Source organism: Peromyscus leucopus, chromosome 2, assembly GCF_004664715.2.
Source record: "Peromyscus leucopus breed LL Stock chromosome 2, UCI_PerLeu_2.1, whole genome shotgun sequence".
Classification (NCBI taxonomy): Eukaryota; Metazoa; Chordata; class Mammalia; order Rodentia; family Cricetidae; genus Peromyscus; species Peromyscus leucopus.
The window spans coordinates 133,720,117-133,740,832 of record NC_051064.1 but is presented as its reverse complement, the minus strand read 5'-3'; the positions used below and the strand labels follow the sequence as shown (position 1 = coordinate 133,740,832).

The following is a 20,716-nucleotide window of genomic DNA, read 5'->3' as shown; positions in this document are numbered from 1 at the left end:
GCAGGAAGAGGTCCCAAGGGCAATTCCCAGAGCCCACTTCAGCTCTGCCCCTTAGCCCTGACCCAAGTACTGCCCCGCTGACCTTGATGGCTGATGGCGTGGAGTACCAACGTACCTTTGGTTGTTTCACTCTCCCGAATGAGAAAGGCCCCCTGAGGGTTACCAGCTGAGAGAAGCTGCCTTTCTGCATCCTTCCTACTGATCTTTCCAAAGTACCACCTGTTAGGAAAGGCAGACAGAATCAAGCACATTCTCTTCAAACCCCAGTTCATCTTCCTGGGAAGTCACCTTACAAGCCTCAGTTTCCTTACCCGAGAAATGGGCTGTTATAATTTGCATTATGGTATAAGGATCACAGAGAAGTGAAATGGAAAAGTGTCTGGCACGTATTGTAGATGCCTAAAAAGACCAGGATTCTCCTCTCTACCCACTGGCATCTCTTGCATTAAAATTAAAACATAGCAAGTTCTAGGCCAGCCAAGGCTACATAGTGAGACCCTATCTCAAACAAACAATCATATTGGTAGAACCCAGTCCTCATTGCCAGAGGGGCCTTAACTCATCTCCCTAGAACTCTTTACAAGGCATTTTACAAAGGAGGAACTCAAGGCTCAGAAGGGAACTGATTTCCCCACCAGGCTAGCTGATGTGGACTGCCTGAAGTCCTCACCCACCCTAGTTCTTTCCCATCACACAGATGACCATCCAGACCCCTGCTCCACCCCAGCCCCACATTCTTCCCCCCATTCATGTTTTCTGACACTGAACTGTAGCCCCGACCCAACTGTGCAAGTACATGGGGGTGGGGTGGGGGGCTGAAGTGACCGCACATGCTGTGAAAGACTCTGTGGTGACTCCGTTGTGATCTCACCCGATTGCTAAAGTGGCTGGGCCATGTGGGCTCAAAAGAAAATTTCAAACCAAGGGAGATGGGAACATCTGGGAATGCTGGCATGGTCAGTCTGTACCTGCATACTAGGCAAACCTGGGAGACAGGAAGAGCCCTTGGCAAATGGTGTGCCTAGGAGGGCAGACAGCAAGGAGAAATGAAGGCCTCAGGAACAATCTCACTGCCAGAGTCTTCCAAAGCCCCCTCCACCTACAGCCACAGCATCTAGTAACTTCCTTAAGGGTCCACAAAGTAAGTCAGCACCGAGGAGGAAGACATCCTGAGTGTGATGCAGCCCGAGCTATGTAACAAGATCTGCTTCAAACTAAAAACCAAACCTCATAGCCAGGCAGTGGTGGTGCACCTTTAATCCCAGGACGCGGGAGGCAGAGCCAGGTGGATCTCTGTGAGTTCTCTGTGTAGGCCAGCCTGGTCTACAGAGCGAGATCCAGGGCCCGTTCCAAAGCTACACAGAGAAACTCTGTCTCAAAAAACAAACCTTAATAGGCTGGGCACTCTTTTTGTGGTAGACATGGACCCTGCACATAAATGTGCCTGCTAATAATGTTCGGAGGGAGGTGCCATGTTGAAACTCCTAAGACAGATGAGGAAACTAAAGTAACTACAACTAACTACTTAGTGGTTAAGCAACTTGCCCAAGGCCATACTGTGACTCCAAAACAGGAACCCAAGTTGTCTACTCTAGGCCTGTGCTCTTAATCACGACGTGCTTTGAGCACGTTAGACTTTAGCATGCTGCTCAAACTATGGACACAGCATGTACCCCAACCCCTGGACCTTGGCATCATCACCCCTTCTTTCTTCATGCTTCCTGACACCCTCTCCACAATGGCCTCATCCCACTTATGCTCTGGACTTGCCCATGTCCCTCTGCTCAAGAAGCCCCACCTCACCCCATGAACAACCCCCTGAAACTGATCCATCTGTCAAACTCTAAACACACATACCTTCTTCCTTCCTAGGGGGATGCTCTGAGTCCATGTTGTTATGTTTTAAAGATTTATTTGTTTTGAATTACTGTGTGTGCACACGCATGTGAGTGCAAGTGTCCATGGAGGCCAGAAGGGGGCATCAGAATCCCTAGAACTGGAGTTAATGAGGGTTGTGAGTCATCATGTGGGTGCTAGGAATCGAACCCTGGTCTTCTGGAAGAGTAGCAGGTGCTCTTAACTGTGAACCATCACTATAGTCCCCTACTTTTTTTTTTAAACAAAAAATGTATTGTGTTTTATGTATTTATTTTGTGTGTGCATATGCATGTGTGCATGAATGCTATAACAAAGGGGTGAAAGTCAGAGGAAAATCTGAGCACGCTGGCTTTTTCCTTACACCATGTGGGTTCTGGAGATCCAACTCAGGTTGTCAGCAAGGGCCTTTACCTGCTAAGGCACCTTCCGCACGTTTGGCCCTGGCTTCTCACCTTGCCTTCACTTAGACCCACATTGTCCCCTCTTGGGTCAATCTTCCCTCCTCTTCTGCTCTCTTCCTCCTTCCTGGACTCTGCTGCCAGGCCCTGCTTTTATTCCGCATGAGACAAGATTCCTTATGAAGGTCATCCCATTGCCAAGGACGAGGGTGGCCTCAGACAGCCCTTTCCTGTTTTCAGGAATTTTTCCTCCAGTCCTGGATGTTCTGCATTGGCCTGGCCTGATTTCCTCACTTCTCCAGGGGCTCTTTCTTCTCCAAGGTGTCACCCCCAGAGCTGGGATGTGCGCTCTCTCTCTCTCTCTCTCTCTCCCTCTCTCTCCCTCTCCTTCCCCCTCATCCTACTGAGCAGCTTTAATTGTCTATTCAAGTGAGTCCCAGTTCCACCAGCACAGGTACGCCATCTGCCAGGCCTACAGACGACAATGACAGAGTCTCGGTGACAATGAGGAGCAGGTGCCCCTTCCTCTGGAATGCTGTAGTGGCATGGTCAGACACATCTCATGCACAGCACAGCCTGGTCTAGCTTCTGGCAGCTTCTTCCACCCCTGTGGAACCCACCTGTGTCTCTACCTGCACCTGTGCCCCCCCCCCATTTTAGCAGCTGGCACCACCCTTCACTTGCTTCTTCAAAAGATACTGGATCATCCCCAAATTCCTCTTACTCCCCACAGTCCAATTACAAACTAATCTCCAAGTCCTGAGGACTCCCATCCTGGTTTTGGATTGTGTTTTTTTTTTTGGAGATAGAGTCTCAAGCAGCCCAGGCTATCCTCAAATTCACTACAAATGCTGGGATTACAGGCATGTGCCACCATGCACAGCCTAGTTCTTCAAAGTCTCTTCTGTCTTTTTTTTCACAAGTGTATGGGGACACATCCCAAGCACAGCTTTTGTGTGTGTGTGTGGGGGGGGGAATGGGGAGAAGACTGAAGATGGAATCTGGGGCCTTACACATGTTAAGCTACACTCCAACCCCTCTCTGTCTACTTAATAAAATTAACTTTACAGTTAATTTTGTTCCCTTGCAAGCCTTTTTCATACTAAATATGTACTCTGCCACTGAACTATACCTCCAGTTCTACCAGCCTTATTTTTTTAGACTTAATTTAACTTTATTTGTATGAGTATTTTGCCTGCATGTATGTGCATGCACCACATATATGCCTGGTGCCTGCAGGAACCAGAAGAGGGTTTTAGGTCTCCTGGTACTGGAGTTACAGTTGTAAGTCACCATGCGGATGCTGGAAATTGAATCTGGGTCCAGTGCTCTTAACTGCTGAGCCGTCTCTCCAATCCTGTTTTGCTTTGTTTTTGTGGATTATTTGTTTTGTTTGAGACAGGATCTCATTTCTTACAGGCTGGCCTCAAACTCACTACATCAAGGATGACCTTGAACTTCTGATTCTCCTGACTTTACTTCCCAAAGTCTGGGGTTATAGACAAGTGCCATCATGACCGACTTTTTGTATGGTTCTGGGAAATCACATCCAAGTCCTCATGCCTGCTAGACAAATACTCCGAACACTCTATCAAGTGAGGTACATACATCCCCAGTGCCCCAGTTCCACTTTTTAGGTTCTAAAAAACCTATTATTATATATATTATTATTATGTGTATGTGTGTGTATGTCTGTGTGAGTATTTGCTGGGCATGTACTCGTGTGTGTGTGTGTGTGTGTGTGTGTGTGTGTGTGTGTGTGTGTATAGATCCCCTAGAGTTCTAGTTATGGATGGTTGTGAGCTGCCTGTCTTGGGTGCTGGGGACCAAATTCCAGACCCTGGGATGACAGTAAGCACTGTTGACCATGGGGCCATCTCTCTAGTTTCTACCCCTTATAGGTTTGAAAGCTCATGGGTAGGCATCCCTGGACATACCTCCGACTCTCAGAAGTTCTTTGACTTTTCCTTTAAATCTATACTCTCTCTGCTAAAATAGATAGGTAGATAGATAGACAGACAGGCAGGCAGGCAGGCAAATTTTGACATGACGTCACTGTTACAGATAGGCAAGGTGTATACTGATGTGTGTCTACCTGGGTTCACACACAGCTCCAGGCCTTACCAGCGATGAAAACTTGGGCAGGATATTCATTCTTTCTATACCTCAACTTCCCCATTTTTTTTAAAAATTGAGACAAAGTCTCACTATGTAGCTGGCCTGGACCTCACTGTGTAAGCTAGGCTAACCTCAGACTCAGAGAGATCCACCTGCCTCTCCCTCCCACGTGCTAGGATTAAAGATGTGCATCTCCACACCTGGCCAGCTTCCTCATTTGTAAAATAAACAATAGCGTTTCTAACTTGATCACACAGAAACCCTTCAGTTACAGAACACAGCACCTGCTGTCCAGCGTTATCTACGGTTACCATAGTCGTCGGCATCTTCTGCTTTTTTTTTTTTTTGGTTTTTCAAGACAGGGTTTCTCTAGTAGTTCTGGCTGTCCTGGTCCTGGAACTCACTTTGTAGACCAGGCTAGCCTAGAACTCACAGAGCTCCTGCCTCTGTCTCCCAAGTGCTGAGATTAAAGGCCTGCAGCACCACAGCTGGCTGTCATCTTCTTTTGGCTCCACCTTATAACATTGTAAATGAGGAGACAGGCTCAGAGCGAGGCAGGCATTTCCTAAGAGATGGCCTTGGAAGCTAGACACCAGGGTGTTCTCTACAGAGCTGGCCCAGTCCCACTCACTCACTCTTCAGCCTGGATGGAATCCACAGGGGCCACGTAGTTGCTGGGAATGTAGCCAGTGCGTCCGGAGCTCAGGGACCGAGCCTCCCACCAGTCACCTTCACTGTAGACACAGAACACGGGTGGGTAGTCAGCGGGGGTGGGGTGGGAGGTGGGGTGGGGTGGGGTGTCCGGCAGAGCCACATCAGCTGCAGAGTGGTTCTGCCACGCCTCACCTCCGACCCCTCCCCACTCAGAGAACGTTAGTCCGCCCGTCCTGCATCCACTGCAGCTGCCCTAGCTGTTCTCACCTGAAAAAGGACTGTTTGAGGATTCCTAGGCTTCTTCCTCTGGTTCCTCCATGGAGCGGTTACGGTGGAGCTGACCAGATTCCCTCCCTACTGGGAACTCCCCATGGCTACAGATTTCCTTCTGATAAAATTCGGGCTTTACAACAGAGCTTTGAAGGCCTCTGGATTCTGACCTGCTTCTGCTTTCTCTTCTAAACTGTATTCCTCCTCCTCCTCCTCCTCTTCACTGGGAATCAAACCTAAAGTCTCACTCTACAGTCCCGAACACGGTCAAAGGGATGACGCATGGTGAACAATGCTTTGGGGACCGTGAGAAGAGGCTCCAGGAAAAAGGGGCAGAGGGCCTTTTACCTCAGGTGCATTTTGTTCCTGGATTGTTCTTGGACATGATTTCATTCCTCCTTTGACAAATATTTACGTGTTCCCACACTCTGTCACTGAGCCACACTTCCAGCCCTGCTGCTCACCCTCCCTCCTTTCCTCCTTCCTGTCCTTTCTTCCTTCCTTCCCTTTTTTCTGGCTGTCCTGGAACTTGCTCTGGAGACCAGGCTGCCCTCGAACTCAAAGATTCATCTGCCTCTGCCTCCCTAGTGCTGGGATTAAAGGTGTGTGCCAAAATCGCCCAGCATCTTTTTTTTGTTTTTTAAAGTTAGTTTTTGCATGTATTTGGTGTGTGTGGAGGCCAAAAGACAACTTCAGGAGCTATTTTTCTCCTCACTTGGGGACCAAGTTCAGTATTCTGCTTGTATCCCAAGCCCTTCACCTTCCCTCTCCCGGCATGGTGGGGATCGATCAGTGTTTCCTTGTTACTGTCGTTTGTTTGCAGTGCTTTAGATGGAACCCAAGGCCCATAGGCAAGGCAAGTCCTGTACCGTGAGTTACACTCCAGCCCTCATCCAGGACTTTTATTGGCATATATATGTGTGTCCCCCCACCAAATGCTGGAGCTTTCTGGACAGGGGTCAGAGGTTACTACTGCTCTCTGGGACTTGCTCCCAGCCCAGGCTACACCCTCAGCTAGGCAGCCCAGTCACTTAAGCCCCAGGCCTCGCTCTCCCCTAGGCAGTCCACTTAGAGCCCAGGCCACGCCCCCCCAGGCAGTTCAGTCACTTACAGCCCAGGCCACGCCCTCAGCTAGGTAGTTCAATCACTTACGTATTGTTCAGGATGTGGAACTTCTCGCCTTTGGTGAAGGTAAGGTCATCCCTTGTCCTGGCCTCATAGTCATACAGGGCGACGAACGTGGTCACTCCAGTCCCTGCAGGGAGTCAGAGCTGCTCAGCAGAGTAGGGAACCCAGGAGGCTGCGCCCGGGGAACCCAGTTCCCCAACCAGGCACTGGGCAGGACCTCCCGGCATCATAATGTCTAGCTTCCCAAAGGAGTTCCAGGGACTAGTGGGAATTCTGATTTGGGCCTCACAGCTTGCCCCATTAGGTCCAGGAAAAATAACCTCATCACTCTGGAAAGTTCCTAAGTTGCTCTTTCTTCCTCTTCCCCATCAAGATGTCTTGGGGCTGGAGAGATGGCTCAGAGGCTAAGAGCAATAACTGCTCTTACAGAGGTCCTGAGTTCAATTCCCAGCTCACAACCATCTGTAATGAGATCTGGTGCCCTCTTCTGTGTACATAATAAGTAAATAAATCTTTAAAAAAAAAAAAAAAAAAAATCTCACCTTCTGAAGTGATACTTAAGAAGATAGAAGCCGGCCGGGCAGTGGTGGCGCATGCCTTTAATCCCAGCACTCGGGAGGCAGAGGCAGGCGGATCTCGGTGAGTTCGAGGCCAGCCTGGGCTACCAAGTGAGTCCCAGGAAAGGCACAAAGCTACACAGAGAAACCCTGTCTGGAAAAACCAAAAAGAAAAAAAAAAAAAAAGAAGATAGAAGCCTCTGTGTGTGTGTGTGTGTGTGTGTGTGTGTTGCTTTTGAAACAGAGCCCCTGAAACTCATGGTGAACCTGCCTCAGTCTTCCAAATGGAGGGGTTCTCTTTGCTACTTGCAATTAACACTGGGAACAGAAAAAGACCCAAACTGGGCTCCTGACTTAGCTGCTATGAACTAGAAAATAGGGCTGCATCTCCTAGTCATTCTAGAGGTTTCTAAGGACAAGTCGGAATCTCAGCTTCCCTTAGGTTTTCCCAGAACCCAGGCTGCAGCTGTCTCCAGCCCTAGAGACCCACCTGAGATGCTCCTCATGTTGCCAACATTAAGGAAAACTGGGCTGGTAGGCTGAGGAGAGAAGTTCTGCAACCGGCCGTGGCCTTGAGTGGGGTCAGGGTAATAGCGTTCTTCAGCCCCTTGGTTCCTGAAGTCACCTTCGATGCCAACATCCTCCTTGGATGCAGGCTCTAACTTCTTGCAGAACACACAGCCCATTCCAGGTGCCCTGCTGCAGGATGGGGACAGGTCTCATTCAGGGTGGCCTGGCTGCTGTACCACCCTAAGCACACACAGGTGTGTGCATGCACAAACATTTGCATAAATTGGGGTCTTCCTGAGTAAGGTCCACCTTTGGTCTGCCTCCTAGTCTTTCTTAAATTCCCCCGCCCCGCGAGACAGGATTTCTCTGTGTAGCTTTGATGCCTGTCCTGGATCTCACTCTGTAGACCAGGCTGGCCTCGAACTCACAGAGATCTACCTGCCTCTGCCTCCCGAGTGCTGGGATTAGAGGCATGTGCCACCACTGCCCGGCCACTCTTTCTTAAATTGGTATTTAATTTATATGCATTGGTGTTTTGCCTGCATGTATGTCTGTGTGAGGGTGTCAGATCTTGGAGTTACAGACAGTTGTGAGCTGGGAATTGAACTCGGGTCCTCTGGAAGAGCAGCCAGTGCTCTTAACCGGAGCCATCCCATCTCTCCAGTCTCTGGCAGGGCTCGTGGTTGATGCACTTTTGACTCCTGTTGCCTTGATACATTCTTTCTGTGACTCCTTTATGGTGTTTCTTCTCCCCTTAGTGTCTTTGTGTGTCTCTAAACATGTTTGTGGGGTATGTCTCTGTGTGGAGAAGAATGTGCTGATCTTGGGACATAGTCTCAGTTGATAGAGTGCTTGCCTAGCATGAAGCCTTGGGTTCAATTCCCGGTGCTGTATACACTCACCCAGCACTTAGGAGATGGAAGAAGAAAGATCAGAAATTCAAGGCCATTTTTAGCTACATATCAAGTGTTAGGTGAGCCTGGAATACATGGGAGCTCATCTCAAAAAACAATGTGACCGGGCAGTGGTGGCGCACACCTTTAGCTCTCAGAAGGCAGAGGCAGGCGGATCTCCGTGAGTTCAAGGCCAGCCTGGTCTACAAAGTGAGATCCAGGACATCCACGGCAGTTATGAAGAGAAATCCTGTCTTTAAAAACTAAAAAAATAAAACAAAAATGTGTTCATGTCTGTACATGTATTTGGCTATGTGTATGCGTGTCTATGAGTTTCGTAGGCAAGTGATTATGTGTGCATCTGTATGTGTGAGTCTGTGTCTATGCAGGTCTGTGTAAGGTATGACTGTACAAAGCTCTGTGTGGAAGTATATGTGTCTGCCTCTCTCTCTCTCTCTCTCTCTCTCTCTCTCTCTCTCTCTCTCTGTGTGTGTGTGTGTGTGTTGTGTGTGTGTGTGTGTGTGTGTGTGTATAGGTGTGCACATGCAGGTCTATGTGACTGTGCTTGTACACAGCTCTGTGTGGAAGTATCTGTGCCTCTCTCTCTCTCTCTAGTGTGTCTGCGTGTGTTTTGTGATTCACATCTGCAAAGCAGCACATGTTTGTGAACGTGGGAGGGCATTGAGCCTGCACCTGGAGATTCCCTGCAGAGGGGGATCAAGGCCATTTCCTGTCATGAGTCCAGCCTCCAGCCTCTCAAGCTGCCTCATTCTGGCTCCTCTATCCGTTTCCTAGCAACAGGGCCCTTGCAGGAGGAGGGGGCTGTGAGGCAGGCATTGTGGGGCCCAGGAAAGCGACCCCACCCTGTTCCCTGACCCTGAAAGGTACTTCGCACCCTACTCACCCCACAGGCCCCTAGTCCTGGGTCAATAGGACTGCTGCATGGTCCCTGGAAGGTGCAGGAACCCTGAGGGTGAGACAGAAGAGCATGAAGGATAAAGAAGGCCTTGCCAGGGTTTCTGCCAGCCAGCTGCCCAGATCCTACCCACTTCAGGAAGCCAGAAGCCTGAGCTATGTCCCACCATGACCTCTGCCTTTGTTTTCTCTCCCAACCACTCCTGGAACACTTGCACATCCATCCCACAGAGGGCACACTGCCCGTGCCAGCTCTTGCACTCAGTCCCACCTGAGGCATGGCGAAAAGACACACACACACACACGCACACACACACACACACAAAAAGATCGGTGTAAAAGTCCAAAAACAGAGAGGGCTGGAGACCTGGTCTATGGGCAGGGAGTGTCAAGAGGTGGGTCACCTGATGCCAGCCCTCATTTCTCACCTGTCCCAGCTCAGTGCTGCCGGATGACAGCCGGGCCAGCCGCCAGCGTACAAGAGTGGTTCGGCGAAGCCTCAGCCCTGTCTTCAACCACACCATGGTTTATGATGGCTTCGGGCCTGCCGACCTACGTCAAGCCTGTGCTGAGCTCTCTCTGTGGGACCATGGGGCCCTGGCCAGTCGCCAGCTGGGGGGCACACGCCTCAGCCTTGGTACAGGTGAGCAGAGCAGGGCCCTGAGCGGAGCCAAGCTGGGAGGCATGAGCTCCATGGGTGGCCTTGGACACTGTTTCCCATATACGTGTGTGTGGTGTGTGTGTGTGTGTATGTGTATTTTATATATATTACATATATATTATACATATATATATATATATATATATATATATATATATATATATATCTGTGTGTGTGTGCGCAACAGTCAGTCCTGACTGTCCTGGAACTCACTCTGTAGCCCAGGCTGGCCTCAAACTCAGATCTGCCTGCCTCTGCCTCTCAAGTACTGGGATTAAAGGCGTGCGCCACCATGCCTTTAATTAAACTGTCCCTTTCTTAAAGTGTCTTCAAAGAGCTGGGGGTGATTGGGTGTAGTGCATAATTTGGTACCAGAAAGTTTATTTTGGGGATCTGAGGTGTCCAAGGTGACAATACCCTCCACTCTGGCCCACCCACATCCAGGCAGCAGCTATGGGCTCCAAGTGCCCTGGATGGATTCCACACCTGAGGAAAAGCAGCTGTGGCAGGCACTCCTGGAGCGGCCCTGTGAATGGGTGGATGGCCTTCTGCCCCTCAGAACTAACCTGGTCCCCAGGGCATAGCCCTGTCAAACCCCTCTGTGGACCCCCACACAAAGCACATCCCATGGCTGGAGTCAATAAAGTCTGTTTACGGAGCTACTGAGTAGTAAGGCATTAGTTTGAAAGACCTCAGGGGCTGAGAAAGAGTCACGTGGAAATGGAGACCTCAAAGGGCTGCTCCTTGGACACGCCCCACCCCCACATACACACTTCTGAAGTTGCCAAGACAAGCATGGTAGCAAGTGTTCTGTTTAATAGTCTTTGATTGTGTGTAGTGTCCTTGAGTGCCTCCCTAGTTATTTCCACCGGCCTGGGTCCCTGCAGCTGCTCCTGGGGGCTGGACGGGCGTGTCAGAAGCCACCTGCGCCTTCTCTGTTCATCCATCCATGGCTGTGTCCTTTGACGTCCTCATTCAGCCTCCCGGGGTCCAGGGGTAACTGGTGTGGCTCCTGCTCGCTGTGCCAAGATGGCTCTCCAAATTCGGTACACCATCCCTCCCCTGGGGACATCAGGGGTCAATGTGATTCAGCCAGGAGGAGGACTGCTCTCTCTTTAGGAATCACTATGCATGCACAGGCGACCTTGGTTCTCCTGTAGTTTGCAGGGAGGACTCAAGGCAGGCTCACAGCTGAGTGTGTGTGTGTGTGTGTGTGTGTGTGTGTGTGTGTGTGTGTGTATTGCTACCAAGTGCGCATGGTTCATCCCTGGAGGACCCAAGACATACCTGATTCTGGTATAGACAAGGTCATCTTGAGTGGCACACTTGAGCAGGGTCTGAAGGGTGAAGCTATGGCTCAGGAGCTGGTTGTGAACCAAGATCCACAGAAACAGATAAAGTTACAAAAGGATACAACCCCAAACTCAGGCTCTTGCTTCTACCTACTAAAATTCTCAGGCAGGTTACTTCCCCCTCTGGCCTCAGTTTCCCCATCTGCATAGTGAGAGGAGCCTACTAAGAGCTTTTCCAGGATGGAAAGTCTTTGCAGCAGGGAAAACCGTTAGGATGCTGGAAGACAAGCAGAGACGCTGCCTTTTGTTGGTGGAGGTCAGGGACAGCCAGCGCACACTTGCTCACCGTTTGGATGGTGCCTGGGTCCACACTCAGTTCCTGTAGCCACTGCACCAGGCTCTGGTCCTTTGAGAGAGTGGCTGTCAAAAAGTCAGGTGTTGAGTCCAAAGGTGTCCTCTGCTAGAAGTCGCCTGACACTTCCCTAGTCAGGTCTGCTCACCTGGAGGCTCTGGAGCCAGGGCATAAGTCCCGGTGTCTGCATGTACCCCATGTAGGGCCTGGTGCATCAGAGCCTGGCACTCACGTTCCTTCTCAGCCAGGACATCTCGGAGCCTGTGGGAGGGTGGGGGTGGGGTGGGAGTAGAACGGAATGCCCCGCGGGTTGGAGCCTGTGCAGCTTATGTGGGTGATTCCAGGAGGCTTCACCTGTCAGTCTCAGCTCGCAAAAGGCCCAGCTGCTCGGTCAGCGGCGGAGGCCCCTGCTCTGGCCGGAGCTGGCTGTGTAGCTGCTGGCTCTCCAGCGTTTTCTGCTGGGACTCCCCTTTACTCCACTCCTCTGACTTCGGTGGGGCCGCTTTCTTCTCCACCTCTGTCAATTCGAGTGGGTTGAGCTCAAGGTGAGCGCGACGACCGTTTGGGACCCCAGAAGGCCCCGGAGTTGGAAGGGGATAGTGACCAAACAGTGCAAATCAGAGGGTCCTTCCCGCCTAACCCTCCAACCACCCAGTTTTATGTTCGCCACGCCCCAGAGCCACACCCACCATAGCCACACCCCCACCGGCCGGCTGGCGGGCTCCAACCCCACCCACCTACCTGCGTCCAGCACCGCCAGCGCCGCCCGGACCGCGCGGCTGAGCAGCGAGTCCAACACGAACATCCAGTGTGGGCGGATCTGGCGTCTGCGGAGGATCTGCTTCACCTGGGGAGGAAGGGAGGGAGGGAGGGCGCGGCTGAGATAGTCTGAACCTCAAACAGAGGTGGGGTTTGAGTTGCAAAGCCCTAGAAAGTCTGCTGCAGAGAGGTGGGCGGACTTGGGGGTCAAGGGCGGGACTGGGAATCCAGGACTGGACAGACGTGCTTCTTCCCGGGAAGTCATCGAATCCTGGAACATCAGGTCCTTGCAATAACGACTTGTTATTGCACAGCCCTAACTGAGAAGAAGCTTCCTCACCGCTTCTGGAAATGCGAAGAGCGGCCCATTCAAAAGTGCAGGCCCCAGGCCCTGGGTCCGCAGCTGAGCTTGCAGGGCCCGCAGCTCCTGGGCCAGCTGCCGGCGGTTAGGAGTGTGGATTTGTGCCCCGAGGCAGCGAAGCAGCTGTTCCACATGATTCCTGCTGAGTCTAGAATCCTAAGAAGAGAGGGGGGCGTCCGTGGGTGTTGCCATCCGCAGTCAACCTAGATGCTCGTTGGTGGGCCATCAGTCCTTATCCCAGCCTGACCACCAGGGGGCGCTGGGGCGGGCCGCCCACCTGTTCCTGCTCCAGTAGATTCTCTGCTAGTGTGGGCAGCTCCTCTTCCAGCACCGCAGCCAGCATGGCCCGCCGCTTGCTCTCCTGGTGCAGCAGACTCAGCCCCGAACTCTCCTCGGGGGATGCGGGTTCCTCGGCTGCGGGCTCCTCAGGCACACTGGGCAAAATGAGGAGCGTCAGACGGAGGGTGGGCAACGCCTTGCAGCCCCCTCTGCTGCAGGGTTTGAATCCTGGCTCTTTTATGCCTACTTCACGGGGATAACAGAAATTAAGCCCAGCTGGGGGTGGGCAGAGTGAAGGGAACATGCATCTGGGAGAGGGCAGGAGGTAACAGATGCTGTCCTTGTAAGTGGTCAGGGTGTTCGGGACCCAGGGAGGCCTTTTCTGGAGGAAATGAATAGAAAGGCAAAACCGGATGAAGGGAACCCACTCCAGGACCCTAGGCACTCACCGGAGCTGGCTGGTGTCCCCATAACTAAGGCAGCGCTTTGGGGGGCTGAGTGGATGCTGGGAAGGTGCTTGGGGCCTTGGGAATGTCTGAGACTGGGTGGCTGAGTCAGCTGAAGGACTGGAATCGGTGGAAGGGGTGCCTGAGAGAGGAAAAAGCCATGAGTCGTCTTCTCACGGCCTCAGCACCTCTGCCCTCCACTGTGTTCATTTTCTTCCCCCCTCACAGCACCTGAGGGCTGGGGAGTATGCCGAGGAGAGCCCGGGCTGCGGCTCCTCTTCCCTGGCTGCAGGAAGGGGTCTCCCAGCAGCTCCTGGGCACTGGCTCGGAGGCGGGGATCTGGTTCAAAAGTTCGGAGGAGGAAGGCTTGGGCCTCAGCCGACAGCGAGCTGGGCACTGGTGGATGCACCTTGTACATGCCCACCTGTGGAGGTGGGGCAGACAGGACAAGCCCGAGCTTAGCTGGGTTCAAGGCCCTATCAGGCTCCACCCACCCTGCATAGGCCACGCCCCAGAGGGACTCACCTGAAACATAGCGGCCTGCGGGCTCCCTAGTTCATGGAAGGGTGGTCGACCTGTGGCCATCTCAACCACGGTGCAGCCCAGAGACCAGATGTCAGCTGCCTTTCCATATCCTCGTGGGCCCTGGTCAATGATTTCTGGGGCCATATACTGCAGAGTCCCTGGAACAGGAAGAACAATAGCAATTTAGGCTTCAAGTCTCTCCATCCTCTGGCCGCCTGTACCCACGCTGAACCTATCGCCTCAAATAGTGGGCATCAGATCCTATCTCGAGTTTCATCATTCACCTAGGCTCCATCACCTGCCAAGCTTCCATTCTTTAAGCTAGGCTGTATGGCATTTAAGGACTCCATCAGCCGCCGGATGGTTCTGGCTTGTACATGACAGTTCACCATGCTCCCCACAAACTCTGCCACCCCCCTTTACCTCCCAGCATGTACAGCCTTACATCCATTTTAGGTTCCAAACCTATTTCCATCAGTTCTCCAGCCTGGGAGTCTAGATTTTACCACCTCTCCCTGGATCTAGTCACCTGTCCCCAGATTCCATTCACCCTTAGATCTGTAACTCTGTACCCAGGAGAAACTCCGTTCCCCAGAAGTCTCCCAGAGTTTGAGCCCCACCCTGTTACCTGTGAAAGTCTCTGTGCAGGGTGTGATGCCCGCCAGCCGCTTGGAGGTGCCAAAGTCAGAAATCTTAAGCAACCCACTGAAGGTGTTGATCAACACGTTGTCCCCCTGATTGAAGTGGACACTGGGATTGGCCCCTGAGATAAACCTAGACACCCCATCCTGAGACCTGAACTTCCTGGCCAGCCTCTCTCGTGTTCTCCCCTGCTGTCCATGTATAGGCCCTTCTAGGAGCTGGTGTCAGCTCTGGCTTCAGATGTGACTTTTCCTCCTTTAACGGACCTCTCTGGGAGATCCCCCTGTGCTCTCTCTGGGAGATCCCCCCAACTTTTACACAGGTGTGCTCTCTCTGGGAGATCCCCCCAACTTTTACACAGGTGTGCTCTCTCTGGGAGATCCCCCCCCTTTAGCACAGGTGTGCTCTCTGGGAGATCCCCCCCCTTTAGCACAGGTGTGCTCTCTCTGGGAAATCCCCCCCCTTTGCACAGGTGTGTTCTCTCTGGGAAATCCCCCCCCTTTGCACAGGTGTGCTCTCTCTGGGAAATCCCCCCCCTTTGCACAGGTGTGCTCTCTCTGGGCGATCCCCCCCTTTACACAGGTGTGCTCTCTCTGGGAAATCCCCCCCCTTTGCACAGGTGTGCTCTCTCTGGGAGACCCCACACACCCTTTGCACAGGTGTGCTCTCTCTGGGAGACCCCACACACCCTTTGCACAGGTGTGCTCTCTCTGGGAAACCCCCCCTTTGCACAGGTGTGCTCTCTCTGGGAGACCCCACACACCCTTTGCACAGGTGTGCTCTCTCTGGGAGATCCTGCCCACCCTTTGCACAGGTGTGCTCTCTCTGGGAAATTCCCCCCCCCTCTTTGCACAGGTGTGCTCTCTCTGGGAGATTCCCCCCCCTTTGCACAGGTGTGCCCTCTCACTCCCAAGTGCCAGCTTTGGTCTGGCACAGTGTCTCCCCACACCCAGCAGGCCAAGTAGACCAGCCACAGGGCTGACCTTGATGTCCCGGTGCACAATGCGGTTCTCATGGAGGTAGCTGAGTCCCTGCAGGATCTGCCGTGTGTAGAAACTAATAGTACTCTCATTGTCCTTTAGGGGTCCCCACACTGACCTAAGCAAGGAGGACAGGCTGCCTGGGCAGAGACAATCCAGGTTTATAATTGGTACCCACCTACTCCACTCACACCCTCTGCCCAAGGCCCAGGCACACCCATTCCCACAACGCAGACTCCCATCACCAAACCCACCCTGTCAGCTAATTCTAGGCGACACCCACCCACGCTCCAGTTCATTTCCCCTTGGGGTTTGCCACTCTTGTCTGGCTCCATTCCCACACCCCACACCTCAGGTTTCACTCCTCTCCCACGCAGGGCCGTACCTCCAGGCACTTCCTCCATGAAGATCTTGAGGTAGCCGCCCTGGCTGGCAGAGCCCAGATAGCGCACTATATTCTTGTGGCGCAGTCGTTTGTGAAGAGCGATCTCTTCATGCAGGGGCTGGGAAAACCTGGGAATGTAGAGGAGAGAGCGATGAGCAAGATGTGAGCGGAGATAACCCCCCACAGTCCTGTACCATGAGACCAAGCTCCCAGAATCAGCTTTCTACCCTTATATCACCCCGCCCACATGTCTCTTTCATCTGCTCTACGGTAAGGACCACTGTCCCCAGTACAACCACTAACCAGCCATCTTTCCATGCCCACAGCCGCTCAGTTCTCATGTCTCCCCCAACACACACTACACACACACACACACACACACACACACACACACACCCCTGACCTGCTCATGCCCATCCTCCCCAGCCCTAGGTCCTGCATGAACCAAGGAACCCCACCTGCTATCCCGCTCGGGAATCTCCTTGATGGCGATCCGCACCCTCGTGTGCCTATCACGGCCAGCGTACACCACCCCATAGGTGCCTTTGCCCAGCACCAGCCGCTCACCGGTTTCCAAGTATTCATAATCAAACTGAGGGGAACAGAGGGTAGACCCGGCTCAGCTGGGTCCCTCCCTCTTGGCTCTCCTCCAGCCCCCAGTTCTATAACCTCACCTCCAGCACCTCCCTTGCGCCCTCTGCCTCCTCGGTGGGTGCCGAGGAATCTGGGTTCATCACCAAGACTTGAATTAGGCCACAGAACCTGAAGAGGGCAAACAAGTGGAGCGGGCGATCTGGATAGGAACCATCCCCCAAGAGCCCCAGGCTGACTTCCTTTCCCTCAGCCCACCCCACCCCAGCCCACCCCCGCCCCGGGCATCCCAGGCCCAACTCCAAGAGGCTGGGCGCACCACTGGCAACGCTCCACACTGGGGAAGCACAACTGGACATCCTGGGCCGGAGGCAGCGCGTAGAGGAAGCAGCAGCGCTGGTCCAGCTTGGAGGCGCTAAGGAAGGAGAGAGGCCAGTGAATGCCGGGCTTGCCAGTGCAGGGGCTTGCCGCAAGGGCCCGCCTCTCACCTGATCCCACAGATGGAGGAGACTGGGAAGGTCCAGCTGGAAGAATCCTCCTGTGGGAAGAAAGAGTGTGTGGGGTGGGGTGGGGGTGGTGGGGGGCGGTTGTGGAGGTGCTGGGACCAGAGAGGGTAGGAGAAAGGATGCACAGCAGTGGGTGGTGAGGGGACTCAAAGGGAGCTCACCTGAGTCTCGGGCTCCAGCAGGCTTAGGGTCACTGCGCTCACCGGGTCTGTCCCCTGAATGGCCAGCCTTGCAGGCAGCAGCACTTTGTTTATCTCCAGTACCAGCACCTTTCAGCAGCAGGGGAAAGGGGTCTGTCAGAACTCACATGCCTCTTCCCCGGGTCCCTGGCTCCCACTGGGCTCACCAGGCACTGGTCCTCCTGAGGAGAGGCTGTCTTGAAAGGCTGGCAGGATTGTAGCAAGAAGTGGAGCCAGAAGTGAGCTCGCAGCAGGGGCCCTCCGGAGGGCTCTGGTGTGGGTCTGAAGTGCTGATACAGCAGGAAAGTCTCCATCACGGACACCAAGTACCTGAACCGTACACACAGCCTTGGCTTCAGTCAGCCCAGGCGCCAGCTGGTGCCGCCGCCACCGCCTGGCTTCATGGAGTCAGCACATGGGCATTGGGTACTGTGGGCAGTGGTATCACCCTGCTAGGGTCATGACTGGGGGGTGCCAATGGTCATAGGTGCAGGAATGAAGAAGGGGCCACCTACCATATGGGGGCATTGAGCTTGTACAGCTGCTCCGCGGCCAGGACCACCTGGATGGGGTCATTGGCGAGGATCTGGGCTCCCAGGTAGAATCCTACATCCCAGTAATACTGCATCTTCTCCACACAGCCTTTGCGGGCTAGCAGGCAGCCCAGCTTCATGCCTGGGGGAGGGGGGCACGGGCTCCAGTGAGTGTGGGTACAGGAGTGAGTAAGAACCAGAGTGTGGACATGAATGTAGATGGGGCAACAAGGTAGGTGTGGCAAGATCTTGGGTAGTACATGTGAGAGCTTGGGCACAGGAGATGTGGAATCCAGTGTGACAATCACAAGTGTGGGCTTGGGAAGAATGTGGGATTCAAAGGCTTCGGAGGCCTCCAGTGTGGTTACGAGGAGATCAGTCTTGATGAGTCAAGCGCTTCTTGCTGCCCAGGGTTCTTCCCTTGCCACGAGCCATTCCGACCCTGTGCTGGGTACGGTGGGTGGGCTAGCAGCAGGGTTTACCTATCAGCTGGAGTTCCTCAGAGTCTTCAAAGTGCTGCCCAGCGGCAATGAGGAGCACCGCGGCGTTGATACCCGAGTGCAGGCTGGGCTCCACGTCAAAAGCCTTGCGGTACCTGGAGTCAGGTTGGGCGGGGGGGATGCAGGGCTGGATGGATGCCCACAGCCCCATCCCTCAGCCCCCTGCCTAAGCCCTCTACCCGCTCCCTCGTGTGAATTACCAGTGATAGGCCTGCTCCAGGTGCCTAGCATTTTGGAAGCCAGAGCTGAAGAACATGTCCTTGTAGACGCGACCACACATGCAGTAGAGATCGGGTGCCACGGAGCCATCCTGCTGTAGCAGTGGTAATAGCACAGCCAGGGCTTTCTCCCGGTCCCCAGGCCTGTTCCTCCTAAGGCAGAGGAGAACGGGCTGATGGCTCTGACTCACCCAGTCCGGGCACCCCCTAGACCATACACAGAAGGGACTCTTCTAGGGGCTTAATATTAATAAGCCTCAAAGGACACCGATCCTGGCCGGTGTTCATCTCTAGAGTTAGTGACCGCAGGAGGAAGCGATTTCTAGTTGCAGATAACTCTAAGGGGTAGGACCTTGGACAGCTATGACCCTATCAAGGGGGATGCCACCTCGTCTGTCCCCACCATGCAGCGTTAACCCAGACCAACAGGAACCTCCTGACATTAGTGCCCAGGTCAGCAAATTTCCTGAGCAGCAGGGTTTCCAGATAACAATGTTCTTACTCGGCAGAGAACAGGCCACAGAGCCCCTGTGCCTGGCTCACACCTTGCTCCCTCCACCACTCGCTCACCTGTTGAGGGCAAATGTGTAGTGAAAACAGACATTGTGCTGCTCAGCCACGTCATAGGTGGGCAAGGCCTGCAGCGTCTCCACCAGCTCAATGATGGCAGAGTAGTCCTGTGGGGGGACAAGCATGCCGTGAGGAGCCCTGGACAAGGAGGAAGCTCTTTTTTTGTGTTGTTTTGTTTAGTTTTTGTTTTTCAAGACAGGGTTTCTCTGTGTAGCCCTGGCCATCCTGGAACTTGCTCTGTAGACCAGGCTGGCCTTGAACTCACAGAGATCTGCCTGCCTCTGCCTCCTGAGTGCTGGGATTAAAAGTGTGTGTAACTCCTGGCAGAGAAAAATCTTGAGTCTGAGCCTGTCCCATTCCTGATGCCCTCCTCCCCATCCCCTGAAGACTCTCCACTCCTCTCTCAGGCCAAGCAAATTCACAGACCCACAGACCGTATCTTCCATGGAAGACTCACTGTGCACCCCATGCTGGGTGTTTCTAATCTCACAAATGCCCTGTAAGGCAGTGACATCATCATCCCTCAAAAATAAGAGAATGTGGGCTGAAGAGATGGCTCGGCAGCAGTTAAGAGTGCTTGCTGCTCTTCCAGAGGACCAGAGTTCGGTTCACACATACATACACACCATTAAAAAATACAATACATCTTTTTTTTTAAAAAAAAAAAACAAGTCAGGTGTGGTGGGACATGCCTTTATTCCAGCACTCAGGAGGCAAAAGAAGGTGGATATGTAGGCCAGCCTGATCTACACAACAAGTTCCATGCCAGCCAGGGATACACAGTGAGACTATGTTTAAAAATATAACACTAAAACAAATAAGGAAATGGAGACTCAGAGAGCTTTGGCAATTTACTTAAAGCCATCATCAGCGAGGCTCAGCCAGGAGCTGGCCTTGGATTTATCTGGTGACAATTGCCTGTCCAACAATCTCTCTCTCCCTCCCTCTCTCTTTCTCTTTCTCTCTCTCTCTCTCTCTCTCTCTCTCTCTCTCTCTCTCTCTCTCACTTTCCTAGTTGGGTTTTGACACAGGATCCCTTGTAGCCCAGGCTGGCCTCAAATTTGCTTGTAAACAGGACGACCTCAAACTATTGCCCTTCCTGACTCTACCACCGGAGTCCTGGAGTTATATCCTACGCCACAGCCTTTCAGAACACCACACACCTGTACATCACGGTATGACAGCAACAGATTCATGATGATATCAGGGCTCAACAGCTCTACACTGTCCAGCCTCCTCTGCAGACGAGCCAGCTCCTGCCTCAGCTGCTGCCCACTGAACCGCTCCCGAGCCTGCCGGATATCCTGCCGAATGGTCTCCCGGAAATAGCCGCTGATGCCCAAGGCCAGGGAAGGGAGGGAGAGAGAATGAGGGGTCGGTCCCTCAGCCCTAGCCCACTTTACCCTCACCAGCCTCTTCCTGGTGCCCCCTTCTTGTCAGCCCCGTTACCAAGAGTCTGTGGGTGTGGCCTCCAACAGGCGGGCAAGCCGGCCCACCAGGGGCGTGAGCAGGGCCTCGGTGCCTGCCCCAGACTGTACCAGCCCATCCGCTATGCCCCTCAGGAGGCCTGCGTCACCACATAACACCCGGCCAGTGGCTGTCACCACATAAGGGAT

The 20,716-nt window shown here is 53.3% G+C and overlaps 3 protein-coding genes across 10 annotated transcripts in view; 1 reads left to right on the top strand and 2 right to left on the bottom strand.

Moving 5' to 3' along the window:
- The window catches only part of Sytl1 (synaptotagmin like 1), a 268,723-nt gene extending 258,079 nt beyond the window's left edge, over window positions 1-10,644 (top strand). For all 3 annotated transcript variants that reach the window (XM_028888131.2, XM_037203025.1, XM_037203024.1), the window contains 2 exons: window positions 9,759-9,964; window positions 10,427-10,644. In XM_028888131.2, coding sequence (XP_028743964.2) covers window positions 9,759-9,964; window positions 10,427-10,566 — 346 coding nt within the window. In that variant the 3' untranslated portion in view covers window positions 10,567-10,644. The remainder of the gene's footprint in view (window positions 1-9,758; window positions 9,965-10,426) is intronic.
- Window positions 1-20,716, bottom strand: part of Fgr (FGR proto-oncogene, Src family tyrosine kinase) — a 39,900-nt gene that overhangs the window by 5,430 nt on the left and 13,754 nt on the right. For 2 of the 6 annotated variants that reach the window (XM_037203029.1, XM_037203028.1), the window contains exons 2-6: window positions 9,311-9,373; window positions 7,494-7,699; window positions 6,471-6,573; window positions 5,030-5,128; window positions 116-219 (exon numbers count right to left, since the gene is read on the bottom strand). In XM_037203029.1, coding sequence (XP_037058924.1) covers window positions 116-219; window positions 5,030-5,128; window positions 6,471-6,573; window positions 7,494-7,689 — 502 coding nt within the window. In that variant the 5' untranslated portion in view covers window positions 7,690-7,699; window positions 9,311-9,373. Of the gene's footprint in view, window positions 1-115; window positions 220-5,029; window positions 5,129-6,470; window positions 6,574-7,493; window positions 7,703-9,310; window positions 9,374-20,716 lie in introns of all 6 variants that reach the window. The other 4 variants (XM_037203027.1, XM_037203026.1, XM_037203030.1 and 1 more) reach the window with 2 other exon arrangements.
- On the bottom strand, window positions 10,777-20,710 carry Map3k6 (mitogen-activated protein kinase kinase kinase 6; the record flags this gene model as incomplete). Its single annotated transcript, XM_028888120.2, has 26 exons — window positions 10,777-11,044; window positions 11,270-11,346; window positions 11,621-11,694; window positions 11,775-11,887; window positions 11,981-12,143; window positions 12,368-12,473; window positions 12,726-12,902; window positions 13,024-13,180; window positions 13,475-13,613; window positions 13,703-13,895; window positions 13,997-14,154; window positions 14,625-14,730; window positions 15,622-15,758; window positions 16,004-16,131; window positions 16,462-16,595; window positions 16,678-16,765; window positions 16,914-17,009; window positions 17,083-17,132; window positions 17,262-17,369; window positions 17,447-17,609; window positions 17,795-17,954; window positions 18,295-18,407; window positions 18,513-18,683; window positions 19,101-19,207; window positions 20,264-20,432; window positions 20,550-20,710. Coding segments are annotated over 26 exons (3,339 nt in total), but the record flags the coding sequence as incomplete, so codon positions are not given.